The 22,194-nt window shown below is 36.6% G+C and overlaps 1 protein-coding gene across 2 annotated transcripts in view; it reads right to left on the reverse strand.

Moving 5' to 3' along the window:
• Positions 1–22,194, reverse strand: part of LOC309809112 (CD302 antigen) — a 128,166-nt gene that overhangs the window by 63,857 nt on the left and 42,115 nt on the right. For both annotated transcript variants that reach the window (XM_082629885.1, XM_082629883.1), the window contains exons 14-25: positions 20,506–20,587; positions 19,513–19,581; positions 16,984–17,098; positions 13,380–13,415; positions 12,814–12,989; positions 12,078–12,145; positions 11,717–11,796; positions 10,989–11,128; positions 8,625–8,730; positions 8,231–8,391; positions 4,551–4,680; positions 1,287–1,513 (exon numbers count right to left, since the gene is read on the reverse strand). In XM_082629885.1, the coding sequence (XP_082486011.1) occupies positions 1,287–1,513; positions 4,551–4,680; positions 8,231–8,391; positions 8,625–8,730; positions 10,989–11,128; positions 11,717–11,796; positions 12,078–12,145; positions 12,814–12,989; positions 13,380–13,415; positions 16,984–17,098; positions 19,513–19,581; positions 20,506–20,587 (1,390 nt within the window). The remainder of the gene's footprint in view (positions 1–1,286; positions 1,514–4,550; positions 4,681–8,230; positions 8,392–8,624; positions 8,731–10,988; positions 11,129–11,716; positions 11,797–12,077; positions 12,146–12,813; positions 12,990–13,379; positions 13,416–16,983; positions 17,099–19,512; positions 19,582–20,505; positions 20,588–22,194) is intronic.

Below are 22,194 nucleotides of genomic sequence, written 5' to 3' on the forward strand. Positions count from 1 at the left end.
CCAGTTCAACTTGGGGTTTGTGCAAGGACTTAAATTGTCTTCAGTCACATTTTCTCCATGCAGCCCTGAAACCATCTTGGTATACTGAGGGTTAGCCTACCATCTACATAACTCAGGTTTGCTTCATAATGCAATGGACACTTCTTTCCTACTCTCCCAATTACCTTCCCTCTGAGAGTGGATTAGGAATACTGGTTTAGGTGACACTTATCTAACTAGGTCTTTATGGGTCACACACTGCACAGATGCAGGAAGCAAAATTCACATTACAATCTTTATAAATAAATGGCACCCCCATCAGTACACAATGTATGCAGCCTTTTATACCAGCCCTATATCTTACTTTTCAATACATCTCCGTGGGCAGAGCATCAACTTATTACATACAAGGCTCAGAAAAGAGGCAAAAATGGCCTACAATGCTGAGAGGAATGCAACAGCTTTATTTAAAAAAAAAAGATTCCCTATTAATTATAGCCAAAAGCTTTAGTAGCGTAAATATTCCTGTTTGTGCTACATGTATGTAGTTTAGTGCTGGGAATTAATAGGAGACTAGCATTCTTTGCTGGGCTATGAAATGAATGAGAAGTACCCAAAATCAGGGCTTGAGATATGGCAAAATGCTATTCTAATCCCTTTGTAGAGTGGCTTAATTTCACTCTGCTGATTCGGAAAGGGATAAAAAGCCCTTTAATAACGTTCATGGGCTTCTGCTCACCCAACCCCATCTGAATTTTTTTTTTTTAAACTTTTATTTATTTATTTATTTACTGTGGTATGCGGGCCTCTCACTGCTGTGGCCCCTCCCGTTGCGGAGCACAGGCTCCAGACGCGCAGGCCCAGCAGCCATGGCTCACGGGCCCAGCCGCTCCACGGCATGTGGGATCCTCCCGGACCGGGGCACGAACCCGCGTCCCCCGCATCGGCAGGCGGACTCTCAACCACTGTGCCACCGGGGAAGCCCCCCCCTCCCTCTCTTCTTTTCATTGGCTGAGGAGACATGGCAGCTCCTGATTCCAGCTCCATCTTCGATTGGAATAAATAAAAAGAAGTGCTCAGCTACATATGTCCATTAGACATTTTTCTTAAGCTAAATGATAAAGCACCTGATCTTTCAACAGTGGAAAGATGACTGCTGCTAAAAATTACATACCTCATGAAATTCATTCACTGGAGTAAGATTTTATGATCTCTGGTTTCTTTTAGTCTGATATGAGAGATGCTGTGTGCAATAAAAAATGTCACGTTCCATCACCCAATCCTGGCAGTGGGGACTGAAAACTTACGTCATGACTGGAGAGTCCAATCCATAAAGAAGAGTTATGAAGGACCGCCTGCACAGTCAGGAAGGCCTGCTCGTAAGGGTCTGTGATGCTCACCAGCTGCATATTTTCTTTCTGGCACTCCTTTAGAGCATCAGTCCAAGTCAGAGTCTTCAGAATTATTTTGTACAGATTATTTTGATACTTCATAGTTTCTGAAGTATTCTGCAAGGTCTGTCTGCTTTCAATTTCTGTGTGTAAAAGAAAAATAAAGCCACAAAAACCACCTACTTGGCAAGTCATGGGACATTTTTTCAAATTTCTCCCTGTAAGAATGTACTTTAGATATTACTTATCTGTTCATTTATTTTAGATTTTGGGTGGGAGAACTAGGTATGTTTTACTGTATACCTTAGGTAAATTTGTGAACCACAAATTTGTTTTCTACAATTAGAACAAAATTCTGATTTAGCTGATCTGATTTAGGAAGGAGAAAAGCTATAAATAAAAGTAAACTGCAATAGGAGAAAAGCTATAAATAAAAGTAGACTACTTCTAATGGCAATAAGATTACCATTTCAGACTGGTGTCGAATTCTTCCTTTGTTTGAATTGCTTCAACAAGAGGTGTTGGGTGTCCCCTTACAAGTTTTCATCCGGGAGAACCCACGAAAAAATGTATACAACCACCCCTAGGAGGATATATTTGAATTATTGATTTATAGTACTTCTCTGAAAAAGGCAGTTACTAAAAAGTATGAGACAAATGAGCAAAGATTAATTTAGCAAAAAGTTCTTCAGAAGCGCATGGAGTGCTCAGAAAACTGTAAGACACTGATGAAAGAAATCAAAGATGAGACAAACAGATGGAGAGATATACCATGTTCTTGGATTAGTAGAATCAATATTGTGAAAATGATCACACTATCCAAAGCAATCTACAGATTCAATGCAATCCCTATCAAATTACCAATGGCAGTTTTTACAGAACTAGAATAAAATATCTTAAAGTTTGTATGGAGACACAAAAGACCCCGAATAGCCAAAGCAGTCTTGAGGGAATAAAACTAAGCTGGAGGAATCAGACTCCCTGACTTCACACTATACTACAAAGCTACAGTCATCAAGACAATATGGTACTGGCACAAAAACAAAAATATAGATCAATGGAACAGAATAGAAAGCCCAGAGATAAACCCACACACCCATGGTCAACTAATCTATGACAAAGGAGGCAAGGATACACAATGGAGAAAAGACAGTCTCTTCAATAAATGGTGCTGGGAAAAATGGACAGCTACATGTAAATGAATGAAATTAGAACACTCCCTAACACCATACACAAAAATAAACTCAAAATGGATTAGAGACCTAAATGTAAGACCTGACACTATAAAACTCTTAGAGGAAAACATAGACAGAACACTCTATGACATAAATCACAGCAAGATCTTTTTTTTTTTTTTTTTTTTTTTTTTGCGGTACGCAGGCCTCTCACTGTTGTGGCCTCTCCCGTTGTGGAGCACAGGCTCCGGACGCGCAGGCTCAGCAGCCATGGCTCACGGGCCCAGCCGCTCCGCGGCACATGGGATCATCCCGGACCGGGGCACGAACCGGTGTCCCCTGCATTGGCAGGCGGACTTTCAACCACTGTGCCACCAGGGAAGCCCAGCAAGATCTTTTTTGACCCACCTCTTAGAGTAATGGAAATAAAAACAAAAATAAACAAATGGGACCTAAAGAAACTTAAAAGCTTTTGCACAGCAAAGGAAATGATAAACAAGATGAAAAGACGACCCTCAGAATGGGAGAAAATATTTGCAAATGAATCAACGGACAAAGGATTAATCTCCAAAATATATGAACAGCTCATGCAGCTCAATAATGAAAAAACAAACAACCCAATCCAAAAATGGGCCGAAGACCTAAATAGACATTTCTCCAAAGAAGACATACAGATGGCCAAGAAGCACATGAAAAGCTGCTCAACATCACTAATTATTAGAGAAATGCAAATCAAAACTACAATGAGGTATCACCTCACACCAGTCAGAATGGTCATCATCAGAAAATCTACAAACAACAAATGCTGGAGAGGGTGTGGAGCAAAGGGAACCCTCTTGCACTGTTGGTGGGAATGTAACTTGATACATCCACTGTGGAGGTCCCTTAAAAAACTAAACATAGAATTACCATATGACCCAACAATCCCACTACTGGGCATATCCCCTGAGAAAACCATAATTCAGAAACAGTCATGTACCACAATGTTCACTGCAGCACCACCTACAAGAGCCAGGTCATGGAAGCAACCTAAATGTCCATCGACAGACAAATGGATAAAGATGTGGTACATATATACAATAGAATATTACTCAGCCATAAGAAGGGATGAAACTGGGTCATTTGTAGAGACATGGATGGACCTAGAGACTGTCATACAGAGTGATGTAAGTTGGAAAAAGAAAAACAAATATCGTATATTAATGCAAACATGTGGAATCTAGAATAATCGTACAGATGAACTGGTTTGCAAGGCAGAAACAGAGACACAGATGTAGAGAACAAACATATGAATTGGGAGATTGGGACTGACATATATACACTAATATGTATAAAATAGATAACTAATAAGAACCTGCTGTATAAAAATAAAATAAAAACCCAGAAGCACATGGATTAGCTACTTGAAGTTCTCATTACATGGCAAAGGTTTTTTTTTTTTAATCGTTTGTTTAAAAACTTACTGTGACCAATGAAAACGATTTAATACCTTTAAAACAATATCTTTTTGCAAATATAGATGATTCCTACTTTTAAGTACACATTTTACTTTTATTTGGATTATAGGAGGGCATAGACAGTGATCCATTTATGTTTCACATCCTTTTTTTTTTTGAGTGCTACATTTAACCGTGATTGTTTATACCAAACTCAGTTAAAAACATTTTTTTCTCCTCCTTTCATCATGACAGTAAAATCTGAAAAATTCCAGAGTAGAAAGGAGAACAAAATGCAACCATAATTTACTGTCATTAGACAACACCGATGAACAAATTCCATTGGATACTTAATTTTGATATTTAATTATGGCAATGATCTTGAAAAAAAATCACATTCTATTTGAGCTAATTTGACTCACTGAGCCAGTATGGATTTAGTCATGCTAAAATTTTAAGGAAGCTGTATGATTAAAAATTAATATTAATTTATAAGATTTTTTTGTAAAAAAGTACTGTACATATCTAACAGCATAAAGTACCATAGTTATCTAAATAATAATCTGTACCTGAATATTTCTGACAGAGAGACAGAGTATGGTGTTCACTGCAGGAAGTAAAATTCCACGTCCCAGTAAAAGGTGACTTTTGGAGGTTGAGCATTAGAGCACAGTGGTAGGACAGCTCTTCATCAAAAATCTAAACAAAAAGGCAAATATGTACAAGCAGTCATGAAACTAACAGTCTGAAGATCCCAGCAAGGGAACTTTATATTACAAATTGGATTTTTCTTCCTGTAAAAAAAATCCATTAAGGAGCTGACCATGAAATCACTAAGAAAATCCTGATAAACTTTCTTATTTTTTTTTTTAACATCTTTATTGGAGCTTAATTGCTTTACAATGGTGTGTTAGTTTCTGCTTTATAACAAAGTGAATCAGTTATACATATACATATGTTTCCATATCTCTTCCCTCTTGCATCTCCCTCCCTCCCACCCTCCCTATCCCACCCCTCCAGGTGGTCTAGGAAGTTATTTATTACTCCTGGTATTTACCATGTTTCTGGAATCCCTACCACATGTAGTGAAGAATGAACAGTTATTTGCCAATTATGATTATCTAATTAGAAAACCCAAGAAAATCTACTGAAAAACTCTGAGAAGTAATAAGAGCTTTTAGTAATATGGATGCCTATGAAATAAATACACAAAAATACCCAAATAATAGATTTCCTACATATCAGTAAGACAGTTTTAAAAAGCTGCCATTCTCAATGGCAAAAAGAAAGAGAACTTCTCTAAAAACTTCACTGAGGAATTTAAAAGGAAGACTTGAATCAATGGAGAGATATGTTACACCATATTCTTGAGGGAAAATTAATAAAAAGATGTCAATTCTTCCTAAAATGTTGTCAAATTCTTACCAGAAGTTTTCTATTTAATTGTTTAGATTGGAAATTAACTAAATAATTCTAGTTTGTCTTGAAGAATAGACAAAAACAGCTAAAAATATTTTTAAAAGACATACAATAAAGGATAACTAATCCTATTATATTTTTTGAAATATGGCAACATAATAGTATTTAGATCAGTGTGGCAGCTATACAAGAATATGTCTCATACACACACACATATACATACACATGCTCACTTCACATATGATAAAAAAGGCATTCTATATTGATTTTAACAGATGGAAGTATATGCAACAAATGATGCTAGACAATTGGCCAGGATTAGGGAAAAGGATTAAGTAACCATTGACAACATATGCCATATACCATGGATGTATCATACTGTCAGAACAAAAAAGCAAGCTATAAAACAAAATGAAGAAAATAAAGGCATTCATTTAACTAACATTTACATGAGGGACTTTCTAACCTAAAAGCAATGGAGGGAAAAAAAGAAATAGAGTTGAACACAAACCAAAAAAATCAAAACTTATTTCTGTAATATTTTTGGTATTAGACCTAAAGAAAAAAAAACCTGTGAAAATATCTGCAATAAATGAAAGAAACACAGGGTTAGCACACTTAATATTTACATAGTCATAAAATCAATAAGAAATACAAAGAAGGCTTTGATAAATTGTCAAAGAATAAGAAATTCACATTGGATGAAATTCAAATTATTACTGAATTTGTATGTTTTCATTAGAAATCAGAGCAATACAAATTAAAATATGATATCATTTAAACTACCAAATTAGCAAGAATTTTTAAAAGATAATTCTCCTTAGAGCATTGTAGTAGAGGCAATGCAGTAGAGAAGCTAAGAATGCTGGCTCTGCAGACTTGGATTTAAATGCCGACCCTGCACGCATACCCTGCATGATTTCTGGCAAGTTACATGACTCTCTCTGTTTGTCTCCACATTTCTAAGATAGGAGAGGAGTACAGACTGTTTCATATCTATTGTGCACATTAAATTAAATAATGCATGTGATGCATTAGCAGAGTGTCTGACACATATTAGCTGCTCAATAAATGTTGGAAATTATTAATACACTGGTATGAATAGAAAAGTAATCACAATATATTGCTGACAAAAATATAAACTCATAAACCTTTCTGGAAACCAATTTGGTTAACCAGAGTTTTACAACTACTTATATTTTTTGATCTGGCTATATCACTTCCTAAATCTGTCTTAGGGAGGTAACCTGAAATATACAGCGAAGATTATGCATGAAGATGTTAATTGCAGCACTATTTAGGATTATGCAAAACTGGAACAGCCAAAATACCCAGAATTGTTTAGGTAAATGATGGTATATCTAGCAATAAATATTGTGCAACCATCAAAATGCTTATCAGGCACATCTTTTAATGGCATAAGAAATGACTTATGATATAATACTAAGTGAGAAAAGTAAATACAATAGTATATATACTATGATCTTATCTATGTCAAGAAGACAATGTATAGAAAAGCCCTAGAAGAAAAATGCTGAAATATTCACTGTGATTTCCTAGATCAGGATTCAAATATGGTTTGAGACTTATTTAGTAGATCATGAAATCAGTTCAGTGGATCTTGATTCTTATTTGTGATAATGAAATAGAATAGAACACAGAGAATAGGTTGACTAGACTAGACTAGATCAGACTAGAGTAGAATAGAATAGAAAAGAAAGAAATATAAGCTCTAAGGGTAAGTATTATTTCCTGAAACTTTTGTTTCAATTCAATATTATATGTATATCTATGTGCTGAATGTTAATTTAAATTTATTTCTTACTATGGGTCATGAGTTAAAAGTTTAAAAGCTACCAGCCTAAGTATAAGCAGGATAAGGGTTGATATTTTTCTTTATTTTGTTTACTCTTCTATAACTTCCAAATGTTCTACAATAACCAAGCATTATTTCAATATTTACTTTGTACATAATTACACATATTGCAGAGTTCCCTTTGCCACCAATGTCAACGTTGAGCAAAGTTCCATTGCATCAGGAATATCAGTTGATGTTGTCTAGGATGTACTTTTGGAATTCAACTTTAAAGTTAATCGCTTAATCTTTGACTTTTGTGCAAAAGGTGGTTTGTATCCAGTAAATAAGGGAGACAGAAGCAGTGGGCAGCAATATCATGGTACAGGGTAACTGCTGTTAATATAATGCCTTCTTCCATTCTATAGCTTCTTTACATTTAGATCTTAGGGAAAAATGATCACTAACCACAGATTTTGTACTTTTTAACCTCAGGAGACTGAGGCTGACTGCTCCAAATTCCAAGATGATAAGTAAAGCATTTATATTAGCTTTTATTTGCAACTCACTATTGATGGTTTTAGATGGTTCTGAAATAAGTGCTATGGAATCTGATACTACTATGAAAAACTAGGGCAGCTACGTGAAGGCTGTGGAAGCTCTGTCGTTATTCTTCTTGTGACAGCATTATTGATATAATTCATAGATGGTATAATTCATTCACTTAAAGCATATATTCTATAGTTTTAGTATATTCACAGAGTTGTGCAACCATCACCCCTAATCAATTTTAGAACATTTTCACCACCCCTGAAAGAAATTCCATATGCTTTAGGCCATCACTACCAATCCTTCTAGCCTCTTAGCCTCTGGCAACCAGTAATCTACTTTCTATCTTTATAGATTTGCCTATTTGGACGTTTCATATAAGCCGACTCATAAAATAGGCCCTTGTTCTTAATCCAATAATTTGTGGAAGACTCAGGTATTTCATAGAGCTACACAGTTTGTTGATTAAAATAAAAACAACCTTACATTTGTTGGTATTCTCAGCCTCCGACCAACCAATAATGGGTGAAAGTTACTGTATGTCAGCTCTCTGTTATCCATCCATTTGTTTATCTTTTCATAGGCAGTCCAGCGCAAACCAATCCATAAAGTAGCTTCCATATCCGGAAGCAAGGATGTAATAAAATCTGTCAGAAGATTAAAAACAAAAAACAAAAAACATTTGACTTATTCAAATTAAAGATATACTAAAAATGTCAATGAATACCTCTTGCTTATCTAACTACCAGGATAATCTTTCACCTCCTCTGTACAAAGTAATTTAATAAGATTCTTTGTATGTGTTAATTCCCCACAGCCTCCCAACACAAACACAGCCTCCAGATCAGAATAAAACATGTTTATGAAACAATTCTGCTACCTTGCTCTCTCTGGCTCAGCACTGAAGGAAGGGTTCCACCATAGGTTTGACAAGCATCGCTGGCTTCAGAAAATGTAAGAGACTTAGGTTTGATCCTTAAAAAGCACTGCAAAGAACACATATGAAGTATAAAATTCCACACACGGGAAAGCTCACATAGGAAGAAAATGCCTCATCTTTTAGAAGGCTGCTAATTTTCTGTCTGTGAGATATACACACTTACAAAGTAGTACCAAAAGAATGCAGATCTACACTCTCTTTTTTTTAAAGATTTATTTATTATTTATTTTATTTCTTATTTTTGGCTGCGTCGGGTCTTAGTTGCGGCATGCAGGCTTCTCTCTAGTTGTGGTGCGTGGGCTCCAGGGCGTGCGGGCTCTGTAGTTTGCAGCACATGGGCTCTAGCTGAGGCATGCGACCTCAGTAGTTGTGGCGCGTGGGCTCAGTTGCCCCCGCGGCATGTGGGATCTTAGTTCCCTGACAAGGGAGTGAACCCATGTCACCTGCATCGTAAGGTGGTTCCTTTACCATTGGACCACCAGGGAAGTCCCAAGAATGCAACTCTACACTTAATTTAAGCAACTGAAGAGTAGTCCTTGAGCTACTTTTGAAAAAAATCTCCCATTTACTGAGTGCTTCCTTGTGTTAAAACACTTTGCACAGTATTATCTCATTTAATTCTCACAACAAATGGGAAAACTGAGGCACAAGGACATTAAGTAACTTTACCCATAAGTGAAATAGCCATAGCATGGTATGGTCAGCATTTAGACTCTGCTCCATTTGGTTTCAAATACGTATTCTTCATCATTACCTTATATTAAAAAAACCACATTTTTAAAGAAATCATCCCCCTGTCTCTTGACAGGATATTTTAATGGGGTGAAGGGGATTAAGAGATACAAACTAACAGTTATAAAATAAATAAGTCACAGGGATGTAATGCATAGCAAAGGGAATATAGTCAGTAATTTTATAATAACTTTGTATGGTGTGTAATCTCTAGAAATATCAGATCACTACGTTGTACACCTGAAACTAATATAATATTTTCATTCAACTATACTTCAATAAAAACAAACAAAAAAACATAAACTTACATCAACTATGTAAATTAATCTAGTACTTTGGGGGGAAAAAAGATTGTCCAAATTTTAAAAAGTCAAAATATACCCCTAGGGGGCTTCCCTGGTGGCGCAGTGGTTGAGAGTCCGCCTGCCGATGCAGGGGGCACGGGTTCGTGCCCCGGTCCGGGAAGATCCCACATGCCACGGAGCGGCTGGGCCCGTGAGCCATGGCCGCTGAGCCTGCACGTCCGGAGCCTGTGGTCCGCAACGGGAGAGCCCAGAACAGTGAGAGGCTCGCGTACCACAAACAAACAAACAAACAAATATATATATATCCCTAATATTTTAACTTTACTACAGATGTTTTCAGCTGTCAGACACATCTCTTCCTTTTTCTTCTTGATATTATGATCATGTTAGTGTGGAGTAGCATGTCCCAAATTGTTTTCCTTGAAACATGCTATAAGATAGTTTTTTTTTTTTTTTCAGCCTCCTTACAGACTGGAATGGCCAGAGAAATATAAAGTCATTGGGTGGCTTCTAGAAAAGACTCTAGAGAGAACACGCTGAACTTGGGCTTGGAAGCCATAAGTTAAGGATGGCAGAGCAGAAAGACAAAGGAAGCCTGGTTTTGAAGACCACAGAGCTTTCATACCAACCCCAGCCTGCTTATCTTCAAACTTCTTTTATCTGAGAGAATAAATGTTTTAGCATACTATAATAATCTCTCTTTTTAGCAGCCAAATGCATTTCCTAAGAGATACATACACCAATATGAATTGTGCATCTCAAGGAAGCAAATATAGAATGTGGCATTTCCCAAAGCTATTTAATCATAAACCTTGCTCTGGAAGCAACATCAATGATTAACGTTTTGTTAGCATATGTGTATATTCCCAAAAAGTAGTTTGGGAAATGTTGGTCTAATTTGATTGGTAAATGCTGCTTGGATGTTTTCCTTAAGGGGGAAAATTTATCAGCCGGAAATTAAGCCAGTTTCCTACATGCCAAAGAGATAGTCCTGACTAGTCAATATATTACTATTCACTTAAAGATCAACTTTGGCAGTTTAAGTGTCAGTAGCAACAGAATAGGAACACGGTACTCTGAAAGACCTGTAGGCGTGATTAACTTGAGAGTTAACTTGGTTTCTGAAAATGTAGAGAATCAGGTGAGATACTGAAATATGCAGGGTCTATCTTAGTGAAGTTACTTGGTGGGATGCCATTCTGCCACAGGCCAGGTAACCATCATGAAAGCAATCATCATTTACACAACGTAGCAATTCTCTTTTTACCTTATTCTGAAAAGTAATCCAATCCCCAGAGCACTGTATTTTAGCAGCAGAATCTGGACTATATTTCTCTAATGAAGATACATTGTATTTTTCACAGACGAAGGGCAACTTGGTACGACAGTCTGCTGGTTTATTCAAGTCTGAGAGATGAAAAGCAGGATTACTGTGGTGAGAATTTTCCATTCAGCACATTTAAAAATCATCCAGTAGTGAAGAAAGTCTCTTTAAATCAATCTTTCCCAAATGGTTAAAATATATTCCTTTTCTTCCCTAGATATTTTTGTCTTCTATTATTATCACTCATATCAGTAAGTTGTAGCATATAAATATTGCCTATAAAAATGAACATACTTGGTACACACACAGTTACTATGGTTCCTGATGGCAGGAAATAGAGTTGAAGAAGGCTAATGAGGGGGAAAGGGATCTAAACTATACTTTAGAACTGCTGCCTGTTCAACTTTGTGAATTTGTCTATATCCTTATTGGTTATGAAAGTGGTAAGTTTATTTCTAAGTAACTGCTTTAGGATAAAGGAAGTCAAAATATTCACAGTGAAAAGCACCTTTATTTGCATTTGGAACTTGATCTATTGTCATCAGCAATAAATCAGAATATGGTGAAGCTACCAAACATATAATCAAAAGGAAAGCAAGATTAAGCTAGTAATTGAACCTGAAGTTCACATATTACATAATTAACGTTAAAGGATTTGGAATTAACCTTACCGCTAAACCAAGTCTTGGCAGAGAGGTAAAAGCATTCCTCTCCAAATGTTATAGGAAAGTGATGCAATGGATGTCGTGAGCTGAAAGAAAATGAGAGATGTGTCAGCTCATAATGTAGTTACATGTTCCATTCTGTTTTTTACTGAAGTAATTTTAATTCTAAATTTAATGTTAGGCCATTATTTTATACTACTTTTTCTTGATGCTCATTTGCTAAAGGATTTGGTTTCTCTAGTCTAGGTAGTTTATGGATTAATGTTCAAAACTAATTATAAACAGTACTCCATTTAGTAAAAGGGGATTTGGGACTGCTTCTTTTAAACGATAACTTTACAAAGGCACCATCAAGGATGTCACATACTATATAAAATGACGTTCTATTAGCTGGTCAGTAGTTCTCACCCACCATTTCTCCTCATCGCCAGATATCTGAAAAAAAAAAAAAACCACAAAAACAAAACAAAACAACTAAACACACATCCTTATATGTGCTGACTTTTCTAGAAGAGTTTTGATTTAAATACCCTGGCCCATCATAACCACAAACCACTATAATTTCCAGGTATTCATTACTTTGGTCTCTAAATTACACAAACCAGGTCCTTTCACCAAAAAAAGTAGTTTAGAAACTCTTTTTATATTCACAGGCCCTATTTTGCATACAGAAAATATGGTCACTGTAATTATGGGCATATATTAATTGGACATATAGTATCCTATTGCTACTAGTTATAAATTTAAAAATATACAAATAATTTTTCCTCCAAAAAACTATTTTGCAAAGTTAGTTATTATTAGAAACAGAATCTCAAGTTAACTACCAAGTTAACTTTTAGTAAAAAATGTGACAAGGAATTAGAATAATTTATATTATCTATTGAAGCTCATCTTATCAACTGACATTAATAATTAATCTTGAATATTTTAAAACATTAAGCAATTCTTTTTAACTTTTCTAACACGAAGTGATGAACTTATATGTTGTTAGGCAAATTTTACTTGAGAAGAACATTTAACTTTTGTAGATTTTTGAAATTTTTTTAACAGAATAAATGTAAAAATAAGAAAATATTAAAAAATATGTTCTTTCAAATTACATTTGCTATTTTGTTTTTGATGGCTCTTAGTCCTGCAAAAGATGTTAAACTAGCCAGAGAGCTGTGATTGCTAGCACAATACAGGACGGCTTCTTCATAGTTTAAACGGGGATCAGCAACAAACCAATATTCACTCCCTTCTACTACAACTGGAGGTCCATGAATTCCAGCACGCTCTAAAGAAGAAGAAAAATAGCACAATTATGACTGCATAAACCAAACTGCACCCTCTCATCATGGATTATTGTTCAAAACTATTTATAAATAACAATCCATTTAGATTACTGGCTCTCTTTGGCCAGGGCAGTGCTGCCTGGAAGGATCCAAGGATTCCTGAGCCAGTGAGTGACTCTGTTACCCTCCTGTACTCACAGAGAAGGATAAATCCAGCCTCAGAGTCTCATCCCACACCAGCTAATCATCTTCCCTGCATGGAGATACTTCATCTCATTTGAAGACATGATACAGAAGAAGCTGGCACTTAGTCCTGGGCTTAAATAATTAACGAAATACGTCACTGAAAAGGTAAAAGCAGCTTTGGATAAATTTTAGTTTTCTTAACTCACCTGGATTGTACCAGTCTGGTATTTTTGGAGTACAACCTGTATAAGAAAGCAAATGGCTTAAGTTTAGTATCCAATTACAGACCATGGTGTACTAATAAGTGCTTTAGTCTAACTCAAGAGGACTTGCAGTATGGCTGAGATTTGTCCGTTTCTGGACAGACCATCTCCTTTCATGTTATGATCACTTCGTAACACTGACTTTTGTGGGGCCCACACTAAAGCTGTTTTTGTGGCAACCAAAAAGGCAGATTTGTTAAATGTTAATACAGCATTACTAGCAGTTCTCTACCTTGCATCACGGAAGTCACAAAGGAGGACTAATGGATAAAATACAGATAATAATTAGAAAGTACAAATAAGTAAATGAATACACTGTATACACTACATAGAAGCACTAAGGAATATGCACCAAGATAATCATCACTGTAGGATGAGGTTATTCAGGAACCACATCTCCATCTAATGCAATTTGAATACACCTAGGTTGGTAGAGTTTATTGCCTCCCAAGATATCCTTGGAAAAAAATGTTCAGTGATCCAGTACTGAAACTTTTGAGAAGATGAGAGACAAAACTGGGAAGAAAATAATAAAATTCACCCAGCAGGAAATATGGTACCGTACAAAGAATTATGGTCTTTGAAGTTGGGTGAGTCAGTGTCTAAATGCCCTCAGACTCTTTGCTGCTGTGCTACTTGGGATCAGTTCTTTAACTCCCTGAGCCCCAAGTTTCTATTCTATAAAAATGAAACTCTCCTACCTAACTCACAAAGACAGTGTAAAGATCATGTAAGATCACCCCTATGCAAGCACCCCGCACAGGGCCAGGCACAGAATAGTTCCTCTCAGGATGCTAGCTGCTTTCCTCTCCCTTTTTATTCTGGTCATAGGTCACACTGGTTTCAAGCCAAAGACATAATTTGAGGAATTTTAGAAATTACAGGGTAAAATATCTGTTCTTAATTTTGCTATTGTGTCAGGGCCAATGCACGAGAGGACCCTACTCCGAGGACTGCTTATATATCCAGCATCTGTGGTTTTTCTCTCTAACTCAGTCCTCTGTATGTTGGATAATTCCCATTAACAATGCTGCAAATCAGTTTAAAAAATAGACATAGTTGGTTGTTTGTAATCTTGTCAAAGAATTCTGTTCATTTGTATGTTGGGGGAAAGCTATGCCTAACCTTTAAATTTCTTTAAATTAGTGAGAAAAGTAAAATAAAAGGTGCCTTTTTACACAGGATTACAAACATGTATGTGTGTACAAGGTATCAAGAAACACAATATAAAAAAGTTGTGTTTACAGGTCATTTTCCTAAAAACACTTTTATGAACCTTATTTTTGCTACTGTTTTCGCAACTAAAAAGGAATATTTAAAAAGTATATACATCCATAGTGATTATGATAATTAAAAAAAATTAGGTTGTCAAAATATCCCTTTTAGAGAGGAGGGGACTAATTAGAACCAGGTGTATGTGGTAATAAAAAAGGCAAGAGCTGGAGAAAAGGTTTGGTGATTTGGGCTATTGAAGAGGTAAACTGCTTTAAGAAAACCAGAAAACACAGATTAATACAGAAGTGTCCAGTTGAGCAGGCTTTGGCTGTTCTAATAGCCAAGAAAATATCCAACCAGTGAATGTGACACATTGTAACTCAGAAATTTAGGGACTGTCAAAGGGGAGTTACTATAACATTTAAACCCTGGATCAAACCATCACTGATTCTGCTTCAAATGACTGCAAATAGGCTGAGACAGGAAGTTCTTTCACTTTTAATTTTGTTTCTGCATTGGAGAGAGCAGGGGTGCAACTATTTAAAAGATTTATCTATTTGGTTACCTGATTTATGTTTGCTAAGCTAGTTAATTCCCTTCTCTTTTGTTTAAAATAACAAATACATTAAAAAGAAAAAAGAAAACCATATGTTCTTCATAATATTTCCTGTGGTTACTGGTTTGTCATTTCTAAGGTTTTCCTGGTGTATACTCTAGGGTATGCCTCAGTACTCCAACATGAGGCAGGGGAACAGCTACCAGTGAGAGCATACTTTGGAGGGAGCAGTGACACTCTCTGTGGCATGCCAAATACCAAAGAATAATAGGAGTGGTACAACTAATGCTTCAAGCCAGAGATATTGTCCAAGTTAATTATATATTAGTTACTTTGCCACTTGATTGAAAGGTATCCAAGCTGGTTTTCCTCTTTTCTTCTTTCAGGTTTAATCAATAATCAGGACTAACTCAGGTATAATTTCTCCTTTAGAAAACCCCCATCAGGGACTTCCCTGGTGGCACAGTGGTTCACAATCCACCTGCCAATGCAGGGGACACGGGTTCAAGCCCTGGTCTGGGAAGATCCCACATGCTGTGGAGCAACTAAGCCCATGCGCCACAACTACTGAGCCTGTGCCCTAGAGCTCACGAGCCACAGCTACTGAGCCCGTGACAACTACTGAAGCCTGCGCACCTAGAGCCCATGCTCCACAACAAGAGAAGCCACTGCAATGAGAAGCCCACACACTGCAATGAAGAACAGCCCCCGCTCACTGCAACTACAGAAAGCCTGCATGCAGCACCGAAGACCCAACACAGCCAAAAATAAACAAACAAACAAACAAAAAATTCCACAAAAGAAAAACCCCATCAACACACACACACACACACACACACACACACACAATTCCCCTTTTATTAATGACCCCCCAGTTTGCCCTGTGAAAGAGACTTGCCAGTTACTGCACTGGATGTTGCATCTGAAGCTCTTTTAAAGGCAAGATGGTAGCCTTGTTTAGGAAAGAAGAACAATCTTCTAATGGGCAGTTTCATGAGATAATCTCTGGGTTTTTGAGAACTTATAAGAGGAATTCCCTTTAGTTTCAATGATCTGTTTACATTCAGTTCAGAAATTCATTTTGGAACTTTCTGTGCATTTACCATTATATTAATTAATTTAATGTATCTAATATCTGCTTAAAAATAATTAGGGAGTTAAAATCTTCTTAACATTTTCTTTAATATATCCTTGACATTTTCCTACTAAAAAGTGAAGTAAAAGGATACCTATTTATTATCCTTTCTCTCTTTTTCGTCACCAAAGGCTCTACTATCAAGCTAACTGGTTTCCTGAATTTGAATGAGATAAACTATTAGTAATTTTGAGCTCACTGAAAACTGTTTCTAAATTGTAAAATTTAGATTTGGGACCTGCCCACATTTGATTTCCTGACTTTTGCTTCATTCTTCCCAAGCCTGTCTTCATTTCGTCCTTCATTTTGCAACAAAATAAAAATTAAAATGATTCCCTCTACTTCGTCTCTCCTTTCACTTGAAATAATCCTTCATTCCAAGACCTAATCTCCCTAAATTTGCCTTAAATTTTATCTCCTATACAAATTCTTTCATGACAAAAGAGGAAGGTAGTATCTAATTTCAAAAAGGCAGCATTTTACTAGGGGTAGGAGTCAGGCAGGATGGAGCTTAATATATTAACTGTAGTGTCAAAGGCTTTTAAAATTATAATTATAGACTAAAATGCCCTCTTAGGTACTTTGGCTCAGCATTTACAAGTTCACATGAGAAGACTGTGAAAAGGAATAACTACATTTACCTTTTGGAATCTGGCACATCCATTCAAGTTTTGTATCACAAGCAAAAGGCCTTAAATAAATAAATTCTCTGTCATCATAGAAATACCACCTTCTTCGCCATGGCCTATTAATGACCTAAAGGAGGAAGAGGATTGTAGAATATTTTCAAGTTGATGCAGCCCTTACACAACACTAAGCTGTAAGCCTTATGGTCTTTAACTCTGCTTTAGCTCTAGCACCTAGGATATATGTTTATGAATGAACACATGAAAGAATGCAGTGTTTAAGCAGTAACAGTCTAAGCAAGAGCTTTCAAAGGGACTGATAAAGAAAATATAGCATAGGGTCATGTTTATGTCCAAAATGCAAATTACTGGGTTTTTTTCTGTTTTTTGTTGATATGAAATTGTAGAATCTTGCAACTTTAAATTTTGCGAAGATCAAGCTAGAAAAGAATATTTGGTTCAGTGGTTTCCAAACACCAGCCTGTGATCATAGCAGGTCTGTGAAAAGTGACATAAAAGTCTGGCATCAGGGGCCCAAGTTCCACCTTTGGTGTTGCTTTGTGTTTCTGGGATATTGCCCTCCTCTGTGTGGTCTAAGATGGCTCTCTATAAATTCCAGGCAGCAAGCAACAGGGAAAGGAAAGGGGAGGACAGGACCTCGTAGGAGCATCCATCAGTTTTTGGACTGCTATCTCTTAAGGGTAACATTCTAGAGGGTTAGAAGGTGGCAGGTGAGGTAAGATTCTCCTTCCAGACACTGCCCTAGCTGGCCTTGTTACTGATCAGTGACTCTTCTGTTTAGTTTTTTTGGTAGGTTCTTCCAATCTTTTCACACATAGGGATACAACTTACATAGAATGTAGTTTATTGCATCAGTGTTCTGGAAACTTCACAAACTTCTATTAAGTTTTCATTCTTTCATGTGTTAAACGGGGAATTCTATAAAAACAGCATGATACTACCGAGTGTTTTACTAAAACAGTTACTTTGAAATAATGCTTTCCAATGGCCTTCTCAGTACTTGGTCTCAACCTTCGTGCAACATTTCTGGTCAGTCATCTTCCTGAATCTCTTTCTTGGGCTTACACAGCAAAGATATTTTCTAGATGTCTCCTCCCTCCTCATCCTCTTACATTTTATAAAATGTTGGTAATCACCCCAAATCCACTTCTTGGCCCTTCGCAATTTTTTTCTTCTTTTTTTGGCTGCGCTGCGTGGCTTGTGCGATCTCAGTTCCCTGACCAGGGACTGAACCTGGGCCCTGGCAGTAAAAGCCCGGAGTCCTAACCTCTAGGCCACTAGAGAACTCTTTTTTTAATGAACATTTTCCTTCAACTCCAGTTTCTTTATTCTAACTTACTACAGCATATTTCTTACTGTAAGCCTGGATTCAAAACATCAGTTAAACTAAAATGTACTACTATTTTCTCCATAAACAAATACCCCTTCTGACTGCTTCTGTAAATGCCATACATAGCATAGTAGACCCATACACCTGGGTTTAAATTTCAGTTCTGTAATCAGGTAAGTTACTCAGAGCTCACATTTCTTCCCCGTGAGATGGATATAGTAACAGTACCTACCTGACAAGGTTGCTTAAGTATTAAGTGAGATAATATATGTGACACGACTGTGCCTGGCTCATGAGTCAACAAGTGTTAGCTGCTGTATCATAACCGTCAGCACCGTCATTGTTACTCTCCTGTAACACTCTTGTTCTTGCATAAAATTTACACTTTGTCTGTCATAGCCCTTGTAATTGCTCTTTTACTTGTCTTTACCTCCTACGAGACTGTAAGTTCTGTGAAGACAACGACTGTTTTATATCTTGTCATTGTTGACCCCCCAGAGCATCACAGACTGCTTGGACACACTACTTATGGAACGAATAAGCAAATGAAGTCTGCAAAGGAAGAGGCCTAGCTGGTCTTCCATGTCTTCTGGTCCTATCTTTTGCATCTTGAAATATGTCTCAAGATGAATCTTCTCACACCCTCCGTAGTTCTTGACAAAAACCATTAATCATGCTCTGTTGCCTACCAAAAAATGCACAAACTCCTTAACCTGGCATCAGTCCCACCTTTGTTTTCAACCACAGCACCAACTAAAACTTCTTGATCTGCATTGTTCCCCTCACTGCCTTAGCCTCTCCATTCCACTCCCACTTTCTTTTATGCCTTACCCTATCCTACCTGTACAAACTCTATCCATCCTTAAAGGTCCAACTGAGGTCCCACCTCTTTCTGGAAATAGGCAATAGAAATCACTTCCTCTTCTGAGTTTCATTAGCCCTCCTCAGCCCTCTCATTTGGAGCTTATTACTGCATAGTAACAAGAGTCGTCTTTCTTGAATATGAATTTTACCTTCTCAAATTAAGTGTCAGTTAGGTTGCTTGAGGGCTGGGCCATGGGTGTACTTCTAACCTCTCACTGCACCTAATGTCATGCTCCACATGCAAAAGGCACTTCATGGATCTGTTGCCTGACTGCACATACTGCCAGATTTATTTTTTAAATATGCAGATTTTCCAGCATTGTACTGACCTTGACAGCAGCACAGTCTCTGATATCATAATCCTGCTGAAACTCATTTGCCGTGATAATAGTAGACACCTTAAAAGACAAGAGAGGCTTCAGAATTTAAGACTGATGTATAAATATTTGCAATTTAGATGTAATTTAGGCAGCTTTAATAACTCAAGTGTGTTCATATGCCAAGGGAGGAAAACTTTTTCATTTATTTTTTATGTCAGGATGCCAAATCACGTGAGGACTTATAAAATGCCATGAGGTCTTCAGTTTCCAAACAAAGGAGGCTACGGTTTCAGAAGTGGAGGTTAATCATGTATTAAGTTCACAGTTGGAGTCATAAAGAATCAGGAGCTTGCAAAATACTTTTTTTAAATGCATGTGTTGAAATGTTAGTTATTCGATTGACTATTCTTGGATATGCTCCAAATTGAAAATGAGGTTAAGGAATTTTACATTTCGAAAGAATACACAATGACTTGACACAACGGTAATGTGGAGCAAATATCTAATACCTGAGAATAATTTGCTCCTCTAAGTGTTACCTAAAACCTCTCCTTAGGATAATGTAAACATTTGAAATAACATTTAAGGACTATTTAAGGTTCTCCTGAATTGTTTCCTCCAATTAAAATTCTTTCTTTTTTATATAACTCATATTTTTAAAAATAAACGTTGCTCATTATGAAAATAAAGGAAAAAAAAAACAAAGAAAAAGAAAAAAAATCACTTTTACTACCCCAAAATGACCGCTATATTTATATATCTATATTTTTATGTTTTTTGGATTATATGTAGAGAGACTATGTGTATGGTTATTTTTTTAATAAAAGTGAGATTAGTAACTTATTTTTCCCCACTTCATATATGTGAATCTATTTCCATTTCAATAAAGATACATCTACATAATTTAATGGTTGTATGGCTATATTAATTAACAATCAACTTTCTTGTTATTGAAATAAATACTCTTTCCATATTATCCTAAACGAGAAAGATTAAACTCACTGGTGTATGATCACTCCATTGCCAGGATCCTTGTAAGTCAGGGCTCCTTTTGTTCAAACCTATCCAAAGCCAACGCTGGTCACTATGTGAAAAGGAAGTGTTAAGAAAATTTGAGCACAGGATTTGGCAAAAACATTTAGCATCCACAGGTCTAAAATGCTTAAGACATGTAAGTTTATTCAGAAGACCTTCTCACTAACTGAGAAACACAGCTTCAAGCTATATAAACAAGTATCCTGAAATGAAACTGAACCCTATTTACAGGGTAGCTATCAAAAAAGTACCAGACTTTTTTGGGCTTCCCTGGTGGCGCAGTGGTTGAGAGTCCGCCTGCCAATGCAGGGGACACGGGTTCGTGCCCCGGTCCGGGAAGATCCCACATGCCGCGGAGTGGCTGGGCCCGTGAGCCATGGCCGCTGAGCCTGCGCTTCCGGAGCCTGTGCTCCGCAACGGGAGAGGCCTCAACAGTGAGAGGGCTGCGTGTCGCAAAAAAAAAAAAAAAAAGTACCAGACTTTTAAAAACTAAATTTTATGTTATTTTCTTCATATGAAAGACAAAAACTATTCTGCTTTGAAAAACTTAGGAGGGAAAAAAAGTATATGATTATTTCAAAACTTTTACTGCAGAGCTTCAATATTAGATAATGTTTTCAGATACAAAAATAACCATAGCATTTCCATAAAGCATTTGTCTATAACTATCAAGTATCTTTTCTTTAAAATGAAGAACCTGGCTAACCTTTGGCTTGGCTAAACTTTTATTAAATGAGATTTTAAAAAAAATTTAATTCCCTTTGCCCACTAAGTTTAAAGTAAAACAAGCATTCAAGTATCAATATTTTCTAAATACCAAACTCCATGGGTTATACCAGAGCAATATAATTAAGCAATCACTTAAGTGAATATATTTAACCGTCATAACTATTATGCTTTTATGTACAAGGCATTGAGCTATGTGCAATGATGATACAGAGAAGTACAAGACATAATATCTACCCTCAAGTGGCATATAAACTAGTCAGGGAGACAAGATATATATGAACAAAGAAAATATGAGACCATTTTTGAAAAACATCAAATGATAAAAATTTGCATACATTTTAAGCACTACAAAAATTTCAGAAAAAGGAGAGGTCACTTCCAAAGAGAGGAAGTCAGGAAACATTTTGTAGAGTTAGTAGGACAAAAGACAGTCTTTGAAGAATTGCCAACATTTCTTTTGAGCCATAATCTGAGTGTTTACCACGTGCCAGTATTCAGGTTGGCTGAGCAGAGAAAGGATAGGCATTCCAAGGAAGAATACATACAACAACATATAGAGGCAGGGACATACATTGTAAGTGATCCCTTCCCCTCAGTTAAACTTATACTCTAACCAGGGAGATATTTTCAATAAATTGAAGTGATATAACCATAAGAAATTTCTCCACCTCTAACTTCATTGAAAATACTCTCTAAAATATAGTATACTTCTTAGGCCTTAAAAAGTAGACCATTTACCATGCAATTTTTTGGGGGAGGGGGTGGTGGGTTGGTGATGCTGGTTATTTCCATATAATTTAACCTTCTGATTGTATATGTCATGTACCACCAGTACATGAGTGAATGTTATATATGCAAAACAATGCATACATAAATGCTAAGTATAAATAGAACACATATTAGAAAAGGGGTAGAATCCAAATCTAA

Source organism: Mesoplodon mirus (assembly GCF_964341445.2).
Source record: "Mesoplodon mirus genome assembly, chromosome: 8".
NCBI classification, from domain to species: Eukaryota; Metazoa; Chordata; class Mammalia; order Artiodactyla; family Ziphiidae; genus Mesoplodon; species Mesoplodon mirus.